General features: G+C 42.7%; 1 protein-coding gene across 4 annotated transcripts in view; it reads left to right on the top strand.

Moving 5' to 3' along the window:
* Positions 1–20,532, top strand: part of AMOTL1 (angiomotin like 1) — a 97,801-nt gene that overhangs the window by 26,421 nt on the left and 50,848 nt on the right. For 3 of the 4 annotated variants that reach the window (XM_078390107.1, XM_078390108.1, XM_078390110.1), the window contains 2 exons: positions 17,767–17,907; positions 19,530–20,439. In XM_078390107.1, the coding sequence (XP_078246233.1) occupies positions 17,767–17,907; positions 19,530–20,439 (1,051 nt within the window). Of the gene's footprint in view, positions 1–12; positions 1,169–17,766; positions 17,908–19,529; positions 20,440–20,532 lie in introns of those variants that run through there. The other variant, XM_078390109.1, reaches the window with a different exon arrangement.

Below are 20,532 nucleotides of genomic sequence, written 5' to 3'. Positions count from 1 at the left end.
ACATTCCGTTCATTCCAGCCTGAGAAGTGGGGCTCTCTTTTCCTGCCTGTCGGTTTTCCTCCCCTGCTTTTTTGCTTTGGGGGGGAAGTTGCTGATCCAGGCTGGGCTGGGGATGCCAAACCTTTTTTTTTTCCCCCAAAGCGACGCCGCCTGTCAAAGCTCGAAAGTTGCTCTTTTGCACGCCCGGGAAGGGCTTCGTCGATTGCTCTCCCCCCCTTTCCTAATTGCCTTTTAAATTTTGATTTACTGGGCTGGGCTGCTGGGTGTGTGTGTGTAAAAGCTTGAGCTGTGCTTCCTAGCTTCGTGCAAGGGTGCTTTCCGGGGGGGGGGGAGAAACACTTCGGAACCAAGGAGGTAACCGATCGCCAACTCATTTGCCGTGCATTTGTTTCGGGGGGGGGGGCGAGAATTCCCCTTTATTTTGCAACCGCATCTTCTTTTATGGAGGAAAAGTCCTGAGTTCCGGGCCAGTGTTAGGTTTTCCGTTCACCCCAGCACCCGACTCAAAAGCATGGATGTTCACAGAGGTCTAAAATGCAAGCGGGTTATTTATACCCTGGAAGGAGCTTTAACATATGGTGCAAGAATTTAGCTCCCCCGCCCCCCCCATGCCTTTTTATTATTAAATGGCTTTGCCAGAAGGTGGAGGGAATTGCTTTGATTGTAACAGGAAATGTTGGATCCAGTCTTCTTGATTCTTCACCTTCTAGGGCAAATAAGTAGAGCCAGGAGGGATGGAGGGAGGGTAGTTTGTTCTCAGGACTTGGCAGGGTTTATTTTCTTCTCCTTCCAGGCATTGCTGTTGTCACATGTTAGCAAGAAAGTACAGTAGTGGGCCATTAAATTGTGCATTGAAAGTGTTGCTGATAGAAGCCGTTTCTAACATGCCCACCCCTCTCCCTCCTGTTGCCCACCCCTCTCCCTCCTGTTGCTCTGGAGGAGGTTCCCTTAAGCATTTGCAGGGTGCTTTAACTCCCCCTCCTTCGCTGTCCCCCATTCCTTTTGCATTGTATTTTCAGAAATAATAGAATACTGTATAGCCTTCTGCCTTTCAAACAATATCAGGAAGAAGCTGGATTGATTCTCTCTGATCCCAAATTCACAGCGCAGGCCTGTGTGGGTCTGCTTGGAAGTAAGGCCTATTGACATGGGTGGAATTTACTGGCAGGTAAGTGAACATGGGATATAGCAGCCATGGCTGGGTGAGAGAGGGAGTTCAAGGCAAGGTTGTCACTTTCTGTCTCTGTGCCGGGCTTTAAAGAGATTTGTGACAAGCTGAGCATTACGGCCAGGTCCTTGCATAAGAAAAAGCAAACTCTAAGGTCCAGGACTTAAAAATAATAGCAATGGGCCTGCCAGGAAGTGGTGCCTCTTCTTCTAGCAGCTTTTATTGTGGATGTGATTCAAAATCTAGGAGTCTGTACTCAATAATGCAAAGAATACGCTCTGTGCATGATCAGAAATAGCTTCATTTTCACTCCATACATTTGCAGTGTTCAGAACAGGTTCCAGACCCCTGGTTCGAATTATAACCTTGTTTATTTAGTTCAGGGATGTGGAGCCTACAGCCTTCCAGTTGTTTTTGCTGGACTACAATTCCCATCTTTTTGTTGCTGCTGTGTACTGTCAAGTTGCATCAAATGTGTGAATTAGTGATTTCCCAAAGTACTGTCTTCAACAGCCTTGCAAATTCAAGACTATGGGTGCCTTAGTGAGTTGATCCATCTCTTATTTGATCTTCCTCATTCCCTGTTGTTTTCAGTTATTCCCAGCATTATTGTCATTTCCTGAGAACTCTGTTTTCTCATGATGTGCCCAAATGAGGACAGCTTCGGATGAGGCATTTTTGCTTTTAGAGAGTGTTCCGGTTTTATTTGATCTAGAACCTACATCACAGTTCAAATGAATCAACTTTTTTTTCCTGTCAGCTATTTTCACAACTCCCATCATACCAAGCCATCTGCCAGGCTAGGCGTTTGGAGTTCAGCAGCAATCAGAGGTCCATACATTTTGCATTCCTAGTAGTATACATCCAGTGGACCTTATCATGAAGTAAAAAATATTATTTGAAAGCTGCCTAAGGGCAGAATTGGAATGTTATTACAGGGTGATGTGTCTTCAATAATTTATTATTATTGTGTATTGCTGTGGGGAAGAATGTTTTGCATATTCTGCTTCAGACCCACCATCTTTATAGCCCAAAAGCAGTTGGTTTCTCAGAGCCAGTGATTAAGCTTTGACCTGAGAATTACTTACTTTTGTGTAGCTCTGTTGGACGTAAGATCCTTGTGATTTGATAAATGAATGGAAGTTTGATTTTTTTGTGTGTGGAATGTCAGCTTTCACTGTCTTCTGTTGTTGCTGTAGTTAATGTTGTTTTCCTGTGTCGTGTGCTAATGGAGCCCTCAAAAGTATCTCTTATATGGTATTACTGAGAGCAAAACTCATATCAGTACAGTACATATTTTAAAACAGTGTAATCAAAAAGCAGCCATCAGATTTTAAAAAAAATGTAATGTCAGTATAAAAAGGGAACAGAAATTATGTATGAAAAAAGCTGTTAAAATAAAAATCTTTTTGGTTACTGTCTAAATGCATACTCAAAAAGCTCTCTCTCAATTTAGGTCTATTTACCTAAGATGATGGCACATGATTGCATGACATTTATAAGGAGCAGTCCACTTTTAGAACTTTGAGATAATCATAGCATTGGATGTTTCATCTGCAGTGTTTACTTGTAATGTTTCTGAAAAATATGAATCAGATTGCTTTTAGACAGAAGAGTAGGACGAAGTCTTTCACTGATACCATATTGCTGAAAAATTCTAGTCAGGCGTGGGTATTTAGCTGGTCAAAAATCAGTAAAAATATTATCTTATATTTTTATTAGAACAGCAAAAATGTATATTAAAAACCTTTGTATTTATGAGATGTCTATTATTATTATTATTATTATGAAACAAATAAATATTTATGTTTAATCTTGTTCTGTGTTGTGAACTGCCCAGAGTGGCCTTTGGCCATGGGTGGCATATAAACTGAATAAATAAATAAATTGAATGAAGGAATGGATAACATTATTAGATCTTAGTACTGTACCATTATGTGAGGTTTCTATAAATGTGGACACTTCATCTGAAAATATATCTTTGCGTTTTATCCTGAAGCTACTTAGATGAGTAAAGAGTTACAAAATCTTCTTTTCTATAATGATTTTTTAAAAAATAAAGCAATATAGCAGTAATGCTTAAAGGCCAAATAGCTGTTTTTTAAAAATAGTGTTCTAAGGAAGCCTATATAGTGATGCTTGTGGAATATGGCATACTGTATTGTTTGTTCATAGTCAAGTAATAAGATGTCAACTGACATTGATTAGTCCTTTGATGAGCATGAGAATTCTCACTGATTGTATGCTAGAAGTAAAAATAATTTGATTTTTCAATGGGAGATTTATGGGCAAAGTATCCCTAACTGTGTAAAGAGTGCCTTTCATTTCTCAAAGAAATATTTCCTCCTGTGTATAAATCAACCTTCCCTAAGCAAGAGTACTCTACTTGAGTTGGATTCCAGTGTCACCATCTCCAGGCAGTATGATGGATTTTGTAGTCCAATACAGATGAAGGCCATAGGTGGGGAAAGGCTGTTCTAAAGAATGTCAGATTGTGCTCTAAAATCTCATATCCTGTGACACAGAAGTATAATGCGCAAGCTGGGTGTTACATAGAAGTACTGTCCTTCCATGAAAGAAGATACCTTTTCATGCAGTAGTCATTTCTATTTAAAAACAAAACAAAAACAGATAGCTGATTAAAAAAAAGCAGTTCCAGCTCAGACTCTGGAGGACTACCAGAAGTCAGGTAGCCAGTACAGGACTAGATAGTTCAGTGTTCTGACATAAAACAGCTTAATTTGTTCATATGTTTACATCTAAAACGTATGTGCTACACATTCCATATGCTGTCAGTGCTCCTGTGTACAGTTATGTGCTTCAATAGCTCTTGTAGTCTAAAAACAAAATACTGTAAAATAAAATGTAATTCAATTTAATTTTTTAAATCTTGGCTCCATACGGTTCATCCAACTAACAGCAAGCTAAGGGGATTAAATTCTGTCCTGGCCTGTAAAATTACAGTCAAGAGGCCACCCTGCCTATGAGGTGGTATGTGATTAGACCAGTTTAGATGACTTGCTTGTTTAAGGGTAGGAAACATTTCAGGCACTCTCTTGTGTTTGACTGACATACATAGCTACAAACTGAGGTGTGACTTAACGGTCAAGCACCAGAGTTGTATGTAATAGGACCTTCTTCCTGCATGGTAGCCTTGGGGGTGAGTAAGTGGGATGATTTCCAAGAGTGTATGACAGATAGATTTAAAATCATCTCTTGAACAGAGCTTGTACAATGCACCGCAGCACAACTTAAGTGGTGATTTTGTTAGTCAAGACAGCTGGCATAGGGGCTATTGGGAAAAATTGGCTTCAAACAGTGAGGCCTGCATTCAAATCTCCACTCCACTGCAGAGTTTATTGGATAATTTCAGGACAGTTATTGCCTCACAGCCTGACCTCCCTCACAGGTTGTTGTAAGGAAGACAACCCTGAGCTCCTTGAAGGAGGAGGAGTGATAATTAGTACTGTCAAGTCGATTCCGATGTATGGCAACCATTTACAGGGTTTTACTCCGAGATGGTTTACCAGTCCCTTTTTCTGAGGGTGCTCTGGGACTCTGCAGCTTGCCCAAGGCTACAGAAATTACCTGTTTTCGCCTCGGAGACAAAGTGGGGAATCAAACTACCAATCTGTGGCTCCATGGCCAAATATTGAATTCACTGAGCTGTCCAGTCGTCTCCTTGCAGGAAGGGGGAGATGTAAATGTAATGAATTTGAACTGTATTTTGCCTCGGATTCCCATACCTGACTGTTGCAGCTGTGAATGTTGTGAATTATGATGTAGAAGAGTGGTCATTTGGCCAGATGGATGGTAAGATAGATAGATAGATAGATAGATAGATAGATAGATAGATAGATAGATAGATAGATAGATAGATAGATAGATAGATAGATAGATAGATAGATAGATAGATAGATAGATAGATAGATAGATAGATAGATAGATAGATAGATAGATAGATAGATATTGTGGGCTCTACTCTCTTAGAATGTGGTCATCAACTTGCCCACCCCAATCTAGAGGACCACAGACTATCCATTATCTTTGTAGATTGACTCCTACTTAATAGTACAGCCTTAGCATGTCTAGAAATAAATAATAATTAATGATTATATGCTGTTAATTTTATTCCAACCTATGGCTACCCATTCCAGGGGTTCCTAGGTATGGGAAATAAGTGTCACAGAATTTGTGCCTTATCCATGCTTAGAAGAAGGGACCGGGGGGGGGGGGAAGGGGAGGTGTTTTCGTAGCTGATGTCCAGATTTGGAATTCTGCATTCCCAGAGGGTTGCCAGCTCCTTACTGTAAGCTTTGTAAAATGGCAAGAATAAATAGAAGTGACCTTGAAGTGTACTTTGATTTGCCTGTTTTTAAACCATTTAAAAATTGCCTTGGTATTTTGCCTTTACAAGCCTGCTATCCATCTTCAGTATCTCATCTAATGTAGTGACTAAAACAGCAAGGTTCAAATAATCTGGGCACGCTGCTGAGCTGGGAGAGAACAGTTTGATTGCCATGGGAAATCAACGTAACATTAAAAGCTTCCATGAACCCAAAACATACACCCACAGAGTGTGCTCCCTGCTATGCATCTGTATGATTCAGTGCTCAATCCTTGTTTTATAAGAAGATAAGAACATTGGAATAACAATGTTGGATTAGATAAAAGCCTGTCTGTTTCATCATCCTGCTTCCCACAGTGGTCAGCTAGAGGTTTATGGGAAACCCACAGGCAAGATATCAGGATAACTTCCAATTCCCTGGTGATTGGTGTTCAGAGAAACATTATCTCTGTTACTGTAGATAATATGCAGCCATAATGACTACTGACTGTTGTAGGCTTCCATAAAAGTTGTCCAAGTATCAACTGCATCTTGTGGTAGGGCAGTTCTTTGCTTTAAACAAGGCATTGTCTGGAGGAATACTTCATTTTGCTATTCCACAATCTCCCATCATTCATAGAACCATAGAATAAGTGAGTTGGAAGGAGCCTATAAGGCCATCAAGTCCAAACCCCTGCTCAGTGCAGGAATCCAAATCAAAACAGATCTGGCAGATAGTTTTCCAGTTTTCCCTTGGATGCATCCAGTGTTGGAGCACTCGCCACCTCCCAAGGTAATTGGTTCCACTGTTGTACTGCTTTAACAGTTAAGAAGTTTTCCTAATGGTCAGTGTAAATCTATCTTCCTGTAACTTGAGCCCATTGTTACATGTCCTGTGCTCTGGGGTGATCAAGAACAGATCCTGCCCCTTTCAAGTCTTTGAAAAGTGCTATCTTATCTCCCTTCAGTCTTCTTTTCTCAAAGCTAAGCATGCCCAGTTCTTTCAGTCTTTCTTCATACAGCTTGGTTTCCTGTCCCCTGATTAGTTTAACTGGCTGACTGCACATTTTTTTTCTTTACTTAAAAGAAAGATAGAAAAACTGCTTGTCCACTTTGTCCACATGACGCAACATCTATCTCTATTTGGTTCTCCTAGTGTCACCTCTTCTTTCAAATACAGAACTTTCCTCATAGGGAAGCTGCTTCCAACCTCTTGATCATTTGGTGTCATCCTTTTCTTTCCCCATCTATTTTGGTGTCAGAAGGGCTGCATAATCCTACTGCAAGTATGAAGTGAGAGAGGAGCTTTCAGGCAGAGCCTAATGGCCTGCTTTCAGAGAAAGCCAGCTTATCAGATCTCTGTATAAAGCAGGCCTACTTCCTCTGAGGAGTCAGCTTTGGAGAAGTTTGGTCTTTGGACTACATGCAGGCTGGGACATTTGGAGAATTATAGTCCAGAAATAACTCCCCAGCTTTGGGTTTAGGAGGGACGCTCGGATCTCATTGACTCATCTGAAAGCACCAAGATGGTTTCCTTTGAGGGTTGTGAATAATCCTTACCTCTCCTGCACATGACTGAAAGTAAAACTTCACAAGGTTCATGGGAGAAGTGTGCGTTCCATTACTTTGTTTTTTGAAAGTGTCTTTTCAAAACGGTATATGTGGGGGATGCTAGATGTCATGGGCTTGACTTTGGGTGGGAGATGCCCTGGTTCTGCAACAGATCCCATGATTAGGCAGAGCAACTTTGAGCAAAGCATAGCCTTGCCTTGCCTAACCTTGCCGAGTTTGTGGAGGATAAAAATGAGATAATCCTGTGTAGGTTCACCTGCACTGCCTGGAAGATTGTGCAGGAGCATAACATCATGTGATATAAATACTTCATCCAAAAGCTTTGGAGATCCTGTGGGGATGATCTGTATTAGCTGTAGGGCAGAATAATGGAGGCCTAATAGGGACAGGAAGTAGGACCTTGACATATATTCCCCCAGATTTGTGGAATGGATGTTGTTGAAAAGTCCACCACTCTTTCGATCGATCCTTTGGAAGGAGGTGCAAAATAACTCCCATCTATTTGACCTGCATTTCAACTAGCAAGTTAGTTTGTTTTGTTCTTTCTCTGCGGAGTTTTTGTCTTAATTGCTGCTGTTGTTTTTAGACCAGCCCAGATTTTGTGGGGATTTTGTACTGTGACTTTACATTGGAGGAGAAGGTGAGGAGTGCAGTTTATAATTCTGCTTCAGCTAACAAAATGCCTTGGGAAGGCTCTACCGGGAAAGCAACTAATATTTTCATAGAAGAAAAAATAATAACGAGAGAGGAAAAGTCATATTATAACGTCATAATCTGGATAGCTCAGTGATTTAGGTACAGTATATGGCTACAGAGCCAGAGGTTGGGTGTTACGTAGATGCTTCCCTGACAAGGGCTTAGCAATCTATAGGGTCCCTGTTCTAAGATTATTATTATAAAATTAGATTATTGTTCTAAGATTATTATAACGAAATATGTAGATCTCTGTGTCTTCTGTGAAGAAAAAGAACTGCATACAGACAAAATATAACATGTACCATACCTTTACTGGAAGGTTGAAAGAGAGCACTGTATATTATGCAAAAATTAGGTTAATAGTCTTCCCCAACCCAGGTTTCTTTCATATGTTTTGGACTGTAACTCCCGTCATCCCAGCCAGCATGGCTGGTGGTCTGATGTAATGGAACATTTGTAAAAGGTAGTATATGCTTATACAGTACGTACTATACTTTTATTATATATATATATATCCAGGCAGTGTGGCGTGCTCTGACTGCTCTAAAATATTTCACCCTTCTGGCACCTCTGTTCGCAAATTCTGTAATGTTCATCAATCAAAACAATGTAAGTGATTCAATGCATATTTTATTGTTTGTTTTTACACAGTTGCTGAATCTGTTGTTCTTAAAACAGAAGCTTAAAACCAGTCACATTCTGACTACATTAAAAAAACACAGCTGTTTAAGTAACTTCTATGTCCTTTTCAGCCAGGCAGGTACCAAATCCCTTTCAAACACATTGGAATAACGACACTTCTTTCAGTATCTTCTGCATCAAGCATGGTGTGGTTTGCATAAGAAAAACCACACACTGGGTGTTAACAAGGATCTGGCTAATTGTATGAACTGTTTTAAGTAAATGATCCTAAAAAGTCTTTCCTTGGCGGACAGCCTAAAAATAGAGGGAGAAAAGAGCAGGCAGATTGTGTGTTGACTGCTCTAAATACCAAACATTCAAGAGGGATTATCTTCTATTATTTACTTTTCAGAGTTCTTTTGGGTTGGAATCTGCAACTGAGGTTAAAGGGAGCATAAACTGTAGTTCACTAGGAAGAAAACTAATGGAATGCCCATGCATGAGTCCTGGAACATACCGCATGCAGAGGGATGTCGGAAGTGATCTTGTAGTAATAATGTGATCGTTTATTAATAGATATAGTGTACAAGTCATGTAATCAAGGCAATTTAAATCAAAAGGCTTGATGATCCAGACTAAAGTTAGCAGGATTCATCAGAGGGTAGCTCTGTAGCAAGGCCACTTTATCAAATATAGTTCATTTTTTTCTCAACTTCAGAAGTCTTGTGAACATATTTAAATTGGTGGGGAATTGTAATCCGTAGGGTCAGGGGGAATGAAATGCAAAAAGCACATCTAAACGCAGCAACTTTGTTGGAAGGATTCCATCAATAACCATAAGAACAATACTAGAAACAGATTTAAAAAACAGAATTTTAAATCAGGTTTCCAGTATATATTCTCTATCCACTAGAATGTTCTCTACCTTGGCCGGTTGCAGCACTCCACATTCCTAGACAGATGGTCTTTTCCATCATCTGCTATCTGATTCCTTTTTTTAAACTACAGATACCAGAGATTGGGTGTAGTTATTATAAAAGCTAAGCTGTCTGGGTGTACATCTGAACAGATGCTGTACAATCTGAAGAACCATGGTCTTGACTCACTCCCTTTTGGCCTGCATGATGGTTATGTTTTGAAGCAAAAAACCACATTTGAGATCAAGAGTCTTTTTATCTTACCTCCTCTGAAGACACTGAAACAGATTATGTACTTAGGAACAGAAAATCAAGCCATAAAAGATTATACCACTTAACTGGGAGTAAGGACTTTTGTGCTTGGAGGGGGTTAATGTTTATGATTCCAGTGCGTGTACTAAGAATTGGTACTTGCTAGACAGAAGCATCTTATTTTCTCCATGGAAAGTAAACATCCGTGTTCTCTTGCTGGCAAGTGTACATGTTACTGCTTTTCAAAATAGTACAGTACTTCCAGTGTACCTGATCTGTTGTGTCATTTCCATTGTTTATCTTCAAATGTGAAATATTATTACATCTGGATTGTGGTGTTACAGAGAGATGCAATGCAATGGCTAGTTCAGATAGAATTCTCTGGGGACAGATTCTTGGTCTCTCAATAAGCTCAGGCAAGCCCAGGGGTTCTGCAATGTGTTGAGAAGAGATTGGAAGCATTTTAGTCCAAATCCAGGATGCGGGTAATGATAATAACAGACTAATTCCAGCATGCTGTAGTCTATACAATTTATTTACCTGGTGATTTGATCCTTCCTTAATTGCCCAATTGCGCACTGCAATTCCAAAATGATTCTAGTCGGTATTTTCACTTTATGTGAATGGAACCATTTTTTTTCTTCCTGTACTTCACAAACAAGATGCCCCTCTTGGATAAATGTTGGAATTATCTCTTCAAGACAGGGTCTTTTGTTTTTTACTTTCACAGATGAATTAATCTATTTCTCAAGTTTCTTCTTGAAATTAAATGTAAACAGAGAACAGACTGACAAACAGATTTAGCTGCCTTCTGGCAGTGAGTAGGCACCGTAGCTCCACACAGTCAATTATTAAAACACATCATAGGCAAACACAGAAAATGCTGACAAATTAATTGCCCTCAAGAAAATAGTCTTCATACAATAACTCAGCAAATGGACCTTGAACAGCCCAGAGATGGCTGAAGAAGTTTGGGTGCCTGATGTAGAAAATCCAAACAGCCTCTCCTCTTTCTACACTAATTAACATGGGACACAATTAGGTCTGGGCACATTTGTCAGTTTTGGTGGCAAACACTTCGCACACACTTGCGAAGAGGTCGGGTGGCTTTCGCACACACACGCACAGTCGTGTGCATCCGCAAAGGGGCTGTGCGGGCGGCGGGAGCGTATATGGGGGGTGGGAGATCTGTCTCCGTGGCCTGGTCCGGCCCAGGCCCTAAAGGACAGGGCCGGCAGCTTGGGGGTGCTCCTTGATCCCGGTCTGACCTTGGAAGTCCAGGGGTGCCTTCTTTATAGCTCCAGACAATATATCGATTTCACACTTACCTGGATGTGTGGAATCTGGCAACAGTCATACGTGCATTGGTAACAACCAGACTGGACTATTGAAATGTGCTATACGTGGGGCAGCCATTGAAGACGGTCCAGCGACTGCAACTGGCACAGAACCGGGCAGTGTGGCTGGTAAGTGGTGCCACCGTGCGGACTCATATCACGGCAGTTTTTACTTTGACATATAAAGCCTTAAACGGCTTAGGACCTGGTTACCTAAAGCAGGAGTCCCCAACCTCTGGTCTGCGGAGACAGATCTCCGGCCCCCGCACTGCCCGTGCATGGAGTCTGCACCCCCCAACCGGTCTGCGGTGCCAAAAAGGTTGGGGCCTGCTGACCTAAAGGACTGCCTTCCATATGAGCCTGCCAGTTCTCTAAGACAGTGGTCCCCAACCTTTTCCCAACTACAGACCGGTTGGAGAGGCGTGGTGCGCCCACAGGGAGGCGGAGCTCACATGTGTGCATGCACACATCATGCTTGGGAGCCCCCGCTTGCACGCATGTGCACAGCACGCTTACAGGGTGCGGAAAGCGCTCGCGTGCATATGTGCGACGGCACTTATGGCGGGGGTACTCGCGGGGGGGTAGGAGATCTGTCTGCGGCCCGGTACTGGATAGACTGCGGACCACTGCCGGGTCGCGGACCAGGTGCTGGGGACTTCTGGTCTAAGATCAGGCCAGGAGGCCCTTCTGAAGGTGCCATCCCTGAAAGAGGTGAGGGGGATGGCATGCTGAAATAGGGCCTTCTTGACTGTTGCCCCCCAACTCTGGAACATCCTCCCTATAGAGATCCACCTGGCTCCGCTTTTCGGCGCCAGCCAAAGACCTTTCTGTTTAGCCAGCATTTTAATTGAATAGTACAATATCCTTTAGCTGGCTGTATGAGCAGCAGGATTTATTGATGAGAAATTGATTGTTTTAATATAGAATATTATTATAATATTGCCTATTAATAATGATTTGAATGTTTTCTAAAGTTTTAATATTTTTGTACGCTACTCAGACCATTGGTAATGGCACGGTTTAAAAAATCTTGTAAATAAATAAATAAAGACTATTTATACACATTTTTGTGTGCTTTTCTCCAAACTTACACAGTTTTGGTTGTTGTAGGTTTTTCAGGCTGTTTGGCTGTGTTCTGAAGATTTTTCTTTCTAACGATTCCCCAGTCTCAGTGGCCGGCATCTTCAGAGGATAGGATAAGAACTCTGTCTGTGTTCTAGTGTAGTGTGTGGGATAGTTGAGTATTTGTAGCTGTAGGATCAGGTTTTTGTCCTTTTCAGGAGATAGGGTGATCAGGGTGTTTTTATTATGGGTTTATTGTTGTGATAAGGGGGACAGTTGATCTGTCACTGTGATTGATGGGTGTCATTAGCTGGTCTTTTGTGTGCAGTGATCCTTGTGGCTGGGTAGAGTTCGTTGACCTTTTTGCGGGCTGTATTTTTCAATGGCTTCCCTGTGTAGTCTAATATAATGATTGGTGGACAACACCAGGAAGAAAAACCTCCAGGACATGGCCAAACAGCCTACAACAACCATCAGATCCTAGCCATGAATGCATTACAGATTTTTGTGCATGATTTTGCTTAAAATGCACAGGCTAGACTCCTGTTATATATTTGCAGTGGCATAGCTCCATTGGTGTAACTCCAATTGTTACAAGATAAGAAATCAGGACAGGTGTTGTTATCACACTGTAGGTGGCACAACTAGTGTGTGATGCCAATTTCTTAAGTTGCAGTGATTCATTGCTGAAATCTGTACTGGTGGAAGTTACATCACACCTATGGATATAACAGATTCTGGCTGCTGTTTTTTGTGTTTTTTGTTTTGTTTTTGCAGGCAGGTATTGCAGATATAATACATTTATGTATTACATTTTTATAGACATGCACATTTCTCTGTGCACCTTTCCCTGATCTATAAGTTTTGTTTGCCTTGCCTTGAGAACTGCATCACAAAACAAGTGTGTTTTGGTTCCTGTATTGGTTCAGAAAATGAAAATTAACAAATAAACCTCCCACACCCCATCCCTAGATGCAGTCTACTAAGACATTCACCTAGACAGGTCTAACTGGAATGAATATGAGTTCTGTGACTACAGCACTACTACTATTACAGGCATTATTTCTTAGTAACAGGCTTGTCCTGCCATTTTCGACAGTGATTTCAGGGCAACATGGCGGGCTATTCTTCCCCTGTTGTGCCATTACAACCACCCTGTGAATTAGGTCAGGCTGAAAGAGAATGAAAGGCCAGATGTTGTGAGTTTCCCAGTGGTAGGGAAAATTGAACCTGACTCCAACTGCTAGCTTTCATGGTTAGTTATTAGTCATATGAATTAATTAATAGTGTTCATTATTAGTTCACTGTCTCTTTTGTTCCTTTGGAAGGAAGCCTCTGTATTATCCCTCACAAGGCTGTGGAATGCTCTGTAGCTGGCCAGGTTGTGGCGGCCATCAGCTGTAGCCAGCCTAGATGGTGATGAGAGATGTAGGAAGCTGTAATTCAATAGCATTCTTAGGGCCATATGTTCTCCACCTCTAATCTTGGATGACAGTTAAGAAGTTATTTCTCCATGCATTTGCAGGGAGATTATTCAGTTTACTAGTCTGTGATTCAGATTTCTACCTCTAGAAGGATTAAAATGGTTTTTAAGTAGTTACAATACCAGATGCTGTTCTGCTCTTTTTTTGGCCATGGGATTTCTTGGTGCTTTTTATTGATGTGGTCTACGTCACCATGTTTGGAAGCACTTGACTTCTCTGAGTGCCAGATGTTGGAGGGATGGTGGCTGTTTGTCATCATCCCCTTCCTGATCATCATCATAGTGCACTACTTATGAGAAACCAGAAGCATTCGTCTCCTTACTTTGGAAAAAGCATTAGACAAGAGAGACTTTGTTTCAGCCAACAGGAGATTTTTACTAGTGCCTCTAGACTAAACAGGTCAATTTCCTCCACTCTTATTTATTCAGACTTCACAAGTACATAGGCAGGATATGGTCTGCGTGGGTGGAGATCGTTCATGTCATGTAAGTTTTTCATTTAATTGATCTTATTCTGGTATCAAAAACAACGGAGGAAAAAAGGCCTAATTTATATAATTTACAGGGGTGGACATGCATCAGATTATTGTGCCTGAGTATGTATGTATGGTTCAGATTGGTGACATTCTGATGGCTTTCACAGGGCAGATAGTTTAGACATTTAAAAAGAAGCATTTTGCCTAGTGCAGTGATTCCCAACTTTAGGTCACCCAGGTGCTCTTGGACTACAATTCCCAGAAGCCTTCATCACCAGCTGTGCTGGCTGGGGTTTCTGGGAGTTGCTGTCCAAGAACACCTGGTTACCCAAGGTTGGGAACCACTGGCCTGATGTATATACTGTACTATATGCAGTGGGCTAACCAAAGGTGAGTTGTCTGTTTTTTTTAAATAGGATCCCCAGGATCCCTGAAAAAGCATAGCCAGTAACCACTTGCAAAGTTTTTCTTCTTTCAGCTAAAGTTGTTTAGTTTTCTGCATTGCAGAAATAATGCTGATTTTAGGACTATGCAGGCATGAAGTTCATGCAGTTATAAATTGATTTTAAAAAAAAAACTTGTGAGAGAGGGGAAAAGGGAGGGTGAAAATATGACTGTGATGGGGAGAGGCATTAACTCTCTGCTCCCACTTGAACCCTTATCCTCCACTGCCATCCCTGTTTGCTTCAGAAAGAAATTGCCCTTTGGTGCCAAAAGGCAGCTGAGATTGCCCTAAATTGGGGACAAGGAGCAAAGTGAGTGGTTTGGATAGGGGAAGTACGGCAAAAGCAGGGAATGCTGTGAACAACCCAGGACGAACAGAGGAAGTGTTTTCCTCCGCCTGTGTTTGGTGCACTGAACTAAAAAATAGCTTCTATGTTTGCATTCTTCTGCTTGTGGCCCTTTGCCAAATGCTGGACTTTCAAAGCCGTTGTTATCTCTTTCATGCAAACTAGGGAATGTTGTCCGTGTAACTTTCATTCTAGAATTGTGTTTACTATTCCACTGACGGAACCTACAAAGTTACTACAGTAAACAGTGAAATTGATAGAGGGACGTATTCTGCAAAAGCCTTACCGGGGGGGGGGCGGGAACTGGAGTAAATTATGCAATCAGAAGTTGACTTTGAATGTTAGGAGTTGTAAAACAATGTTGATGTACCTCTGTTTGCTTTTTCTGTTTTTTAAAAATTGTTGACATACAGATCTTGCGTTTAAAATATACTCTAACATATAAATATAACCTAAATATCACTATAGAAATACAGCCTAAAGGCATTTTCAGAGGTGATGCTAACAATGACTTTTTGCCCTAATGCCTTTTTTTAAAAAATAGACAAAATTGTTTAGGATAAGAAACGGGCATAAATAATGGAAAACAGTAGTTTTTAGATATACATGGGTTGCCCGGGCACTTTTTTCTTCCCTTTTTCTCTTTCTTTCTCCTTTTACATGAATGAAGAGCATTTGTGGAAACACTGAACACCTCAAATTGTGTGGTCCAGGCATGACATCATTGTGCTTAGGTGGTGCGTGTAGGTCTGTGTTCATTAGCGGGCCTTGGAAAAAAAATTGGAGAGGTGAATGCAAGTCTCAGTGTCTTCCAGCTGTCACAGCTGTAGCCAGGCTGGCTTGGGGGGGAGGGTTCTGGAAGTTGTAATTTAAAAATGCTGTGTTTTGTATTAACATGTAATTTAAAAATACATGTGTTTTGTATTAGCTGTGTTTATATCTCACCCTTTCCTCCGATTCCACTTAAAGTGGTATATGTTATTCTGTGTTTGTGTATTCTGTGCTGTGAAGTTGGAACTGACTTATAGCAACCGTAATAGGGTTTTCAGGATGAGTGAAATATTTAAGGAGTCATTTTACCACTTCCATTCCCCCAATGAGTTTCCATGGCCAGGTGGGTATTCAAATGCTGTTCTCCGGGGTCTTAGTCAATCACTCTATCCACTACACCAGGGGTCCCCAACCCCCGGTCCATGGCCTTGGAAGGACCGGGCCGCCGGGACAGATGAGGGGCGAGCAGGAAGTGAGCGGCGAGCGAAGCTCCGCCTCCTGTCGGAGTGCTCCTATTAGGTTCTAATGCTGCTGTTCATCTGACAGGAGGCGGGACTTCGCTTCCCACTCTCCTCTTCCTGCTGCTAGATCAGCTGTGCCTGTGGCATTAGAATCTCATAGGAGCCTGCACTCCTATTAGATTCTAAGCTGCTCCTGATCTAACAGGAGATGGAGCTTCAATTGCAGCTCACCTCCTGCTCACCAGTTCCTTTATGAGCTCGATTCAAAGCTATCCTCCAACAACCTACTGCATAACAAATACCCTCTCCCCCAGTCCTTGGGAGAGTGGTGTTCAACTAAACCAGTCCCTGGTGTCAAAAAGGTTGGGGACCACTACACTACACCACACTGAAAATCATGGCATAATTCTTTACTTCCCCGCTTTATCCTCACAACACTCTTATGAAGAAGGTAAGACTAGACTCAGGTTTCCTAAAGATGCTCATGGTGTGGTGAGGACCTGAGCATGCTCCTGGCCACAGTCTGGCACCTTAACTACTCTACACACTGGCTACCAATCTATAACATAAAATTGGGTAAGGCAGGTGTTCTTGTATTTCCAGTTCCAATAGCTATGCTGGCTGCGGTTTCTGGGAGTTGCAGTCCAATAATAGCTGCGTTACCCACGGTTGGGAACCAATCTATAAGATAGATCTTTTGAATGGAACTTCTAGAAAGGGGACCCCAAGTGCTACAAATCAAAAGGTTTTACTCTGTCTTTTCCTCTGTAAGATCTTTTTTTCTGAAGAAAAAAGATGGAATACATTGTTGAGGGGACAGGAAGGTTAAGAAGATGAAGGGTCTGGGATTTCTCTCTATATATCACTACCCATAAGATTCCAGGAATAAGCAAGGTCAGTTCCAGATTCATGACTGTTGGTGGTACAGTGGTGCCTCGCTTAACGTGCGCACCGTATAACGACAAATCCGCATAGCGATCCCTTTTTCGGGATCGCTAATGCGGAGGCATACCAACAGTCGCAATGGGCAAAACTCGCATAGCGACGATCGGTAAGTGTTTCGCTTACCGATCTTCCCTTTGCAATGCCCGCGGATCAGCTGTTAGGCGGTTCCAAAATGGCCTCCGGAAGCCCCGAAATGGCCGCGCGCAGCGTTTTTGCGCCCTCCCCTCGCTTACCGAGGGCACAAAAATGGCTGCCGCTATGGAGGAAACTTCGCTGAATGGTAAGTTTAGGGCCCATTGGAACGCATTAAACGATGTCTAATGCGTTCCAATGGGTTTTTACGTTCCGTTTAGCAATGTTTTCGCATAGCGAGGGACCGCTATGCGAGGCACCGCTGTACTTGGTGGGTTATTCTGGTAACTGCAGTCCAAAGAAAGGAACATTTCCTCTGTGTGTGTATGTATGTGTATGCTTAAGATTTTTAGTGTAGTTTTCACCATTCTGCTACTTCATGTCCCATCATCCCCAGCAAGGATAACCAATGATGAGTAGCTGTCGTTCAAAATATCTGAATTAAGTTGGGGAAATATGTCCTGGAACTTCTCTACTGTAGTTCAATGGCAAGCACATGATGTTAAGTTCCATTTTTATTGCATGAAGGTGTGCTTCCTTACACACTCCAGTGTTCAGGTGGGTGTTTAAAAAGCTGTGACCCACCAAGAAGTGCCTTTTTTAGAAGACTGGATGTCTTTTTAGTTCTATTCGTCTGGTTATGTCTAAACATAGTTTAGAAGCAACAGGCGTGACTCACCGCAGGAAAAATGCTTTTCATGTGAATGGTTTATTTACAAATGACTTTTTAATTTCTGTTTCTGCTTTTCTGGCAGGGCCACCATCAATTTGCTACACTTCCAGTACTCCGGTCCAGATACTGGAAGAAAGTGGCTGTCTTAATGTTGAGCCCCAGCTGTTTGACAGCAGGCAAGATGGTTCCCCGTTAATGGTTGAGGTGACGGGCGATACTGAAGGTGAGTTCTTTGTGCTTGTGAAGCTAAATTCTGCCTCAGATTTTCAGAAATATTAGAATACGGCTTCCATCAATGTCAGCAAGGCACAGCCATTCTGGCTGGGGGATGGAAGAAGCAAAAAGACAATCTGTCTGAAAGGCAGCTCCGTGGATATGCTCATTTAGTGGCATTCTCTACTGATCTTAGTCCTTTCCTACTGTCTTTTATTCGACAATGGGTTCCTTTGGGATAAGGGAGGGAGCACCATAGGACAGACCAAAGTGAATGCCTTAGAAAATAGATCCTAGGGGATGTGGAGCAGTGAGTAGGTGTGTACCACTTGTTGCCAGCAAGCACTGGGGCAACATTCTTCTCTAACAGATAGCTAGGTTGGAGCTTAGCCTTCTAGCCTCCTTCCCGGTGAACACAACTGAGGTGTGGATCTGGCAAGTGGAACTCTCAGAATGAGGAGTTCTGGGACTGTGGGGGAGAATGACACTTATCTAGTGAGCATGCCAATTCCAAAAGGATTCCAAAAGATCTCCTGTATGGAGAATTAGTGTAGGGAAATCGCCCCAGAGGGATATCTGCAAGCGGGAGCTGAAGGCCTTGGAAATGGATCTCAACAGATGGGAAACCCTGACATCTGAGCGTTCAGCCTGGAGGCAGGCGTTGCATCACGGCCTCTCTCAATTTGAGGAGACTCTTATCCCGCAGGCCAAGGCAAAGAGGAAGTCACAAAAGCAGCAAAATAAGGGAGCTGGACAGGGGACAGATTGGATTTGTCTTCAGTGTGGAAGGGATAGTCACTCTCGAATTGGCCTTCTCAGCCACACTAAAGACGGTTCCAAGTCCTCCATACAGAGCATGTTACCATAGTCTCTCGAGACTGAAGGATGCCTCCTACTAGTGAGCATGCCACACAACCTTCTCTTTAACCCAAAAGAAGCTTTCTGCCCTCAAGTGCATGAAAAATACACATCACTGAAATGAGATTTAGTTTTCCCATCTGCCGTTTCGCCTTTTGCCTTGTTCAGCAAAGCCTCGTGGATCAGCCCTGCTTTCAGTCTCTCGCTTACCAGGATGGATTGTGGGCAAAGCTTGGGAAAATTACTTATGGGGGCTATGGCTTCCAATGTCCCTACACAATATCTATTTTCACTATATTGCTGTGAGATAATTTAATTAGAAAGTTGATTATAGAATCATAGAAAAAAGGAAGTTGGAAAGGGCCTACAAGCCCATCAAATCCAACCCCCTGATCAGTGCAGGAATACAATCAAAGCATTTCTGCCAGGTGATTATCCCAAGTTTTTCTTGATTGCCTCCAGTGTTGGAGCATTCACCAACTCCTGAGGTAACTGGTTCCATTGCTCTAACAGTTAGGAAGTTTTTCCTGATATTCAACCGAAATCTGGCTTCCTTTAACCTGAGCCCATTGTTGTGTGTTCTGTGCTCTGGGATGATCAAGAAAATGATGAACTTGTTCAGTGTCAATTGATGACTCTTTGTGGGTGGACTGGGATGCAAAATCAGGATCTGTAGCATAACTAAGGGAGAAAAGTAGCTGTTCTTAAAATACTGTATATGGAATACTTCAAAACCCTTTGCATCCCCACTTCTCATCTTCTTTTCCCCGGCAGAAGACCTTCCTTGCCACTTCTACCCACCAAACTTTCTCCAAGTCTCAGAGGTGGAAATGAGAGGTTCGGAAGACGTTGCGCCTGGCACCGTGTTACAGCGCTTGATCCAGGAGTTGCGCTATGGCAACCCGAACGAGAACATGAACCTGCTGGCTATCCAGCAGCAGGCCACAGGGAGCGCAGGACCAACCAACTCCACTACCGCTGCGCTCTCTTCTTCCACGGAGAACCTGGTGCCAGAAGACCCACAAATGGTCCAGGAGTCAGCCCGCCAAGAACCTCAGGGCCAGGAGCACCAAGGGGATAGTTCTGTGATGGAGAAGCAGTCCAGAGGCTCCCAGCCTCAGCAAAACAATGAGGAACTCCCAACTTACGAAGAGGCCAAAGCCCAGTCTCAGTTTTTCAGGGGTCAGCAGCAGCCCAGTGCCATGGGGACCGGATTTTATGTGTCTGGAACCTCCTGCACAAAATCTAGAACAGAAGGGAGGCCGACTTTGGCCCGAGCCAACAGTGGGCAGGCACACAAAGACGAAGTGCTGAAGGAACTAAAGCAAGGCCATGTCCGCTCCTTGAGTGAAAGGATAATGCAGCTGTCATTGGAGAGAAATGGTGCCAAACAGCAGCCCCTCACCTCATGGAGAAGTAAAGGCCTCAAGCCTGCAGGGCCGAACTCTTCCCAGGCTGCCAACAAAGGCATGGATCCGAGAGGGCCGCCACCTGACTATCCATTCAAAAACAAGCAGGTGGTCTCTCCCCTGAGCAAATCTCAGGAGCATGGGGTGTTCTTTAATGACCAACCTTCCGGAATGATCCAGGAAGCTGTGAATCCATCGTATTCAGCTCCACAGCCAGCGAGGAGTGAAGTTGCGGTGGTCCGCTACCAAGCTCCCCCAGAATATGGTGTGACCAGGTAATTTAAAATCTTTGCTGTCTTACCACACATTCTTTTTAAATCAGTGGAGAATTTTACAGAAATTCAGGCAAAACTTTTAAGGGCAAAACT

This window comes from Pogona vitticeps, chromosome 3 (genome assembly GCF_051106095.1).
Source record: "Pogona vitticeps strain Pit_001003342236 chromosome 3, PviZW2.1, whole genome shotgun sequence".
Classification (NCBI taxonomy): domain Eukaryota; kingdom Metazoa; phylum Chordata; class Lepidosauria; order Squamata; family Agamidae; genus Pogona; species Pogona vitticeps.
The sequence above is the reverse complement of the archived record's forward strand: the minus strand, read 5'-3'. Positions and strand labels throughout refer to the sequence as shown.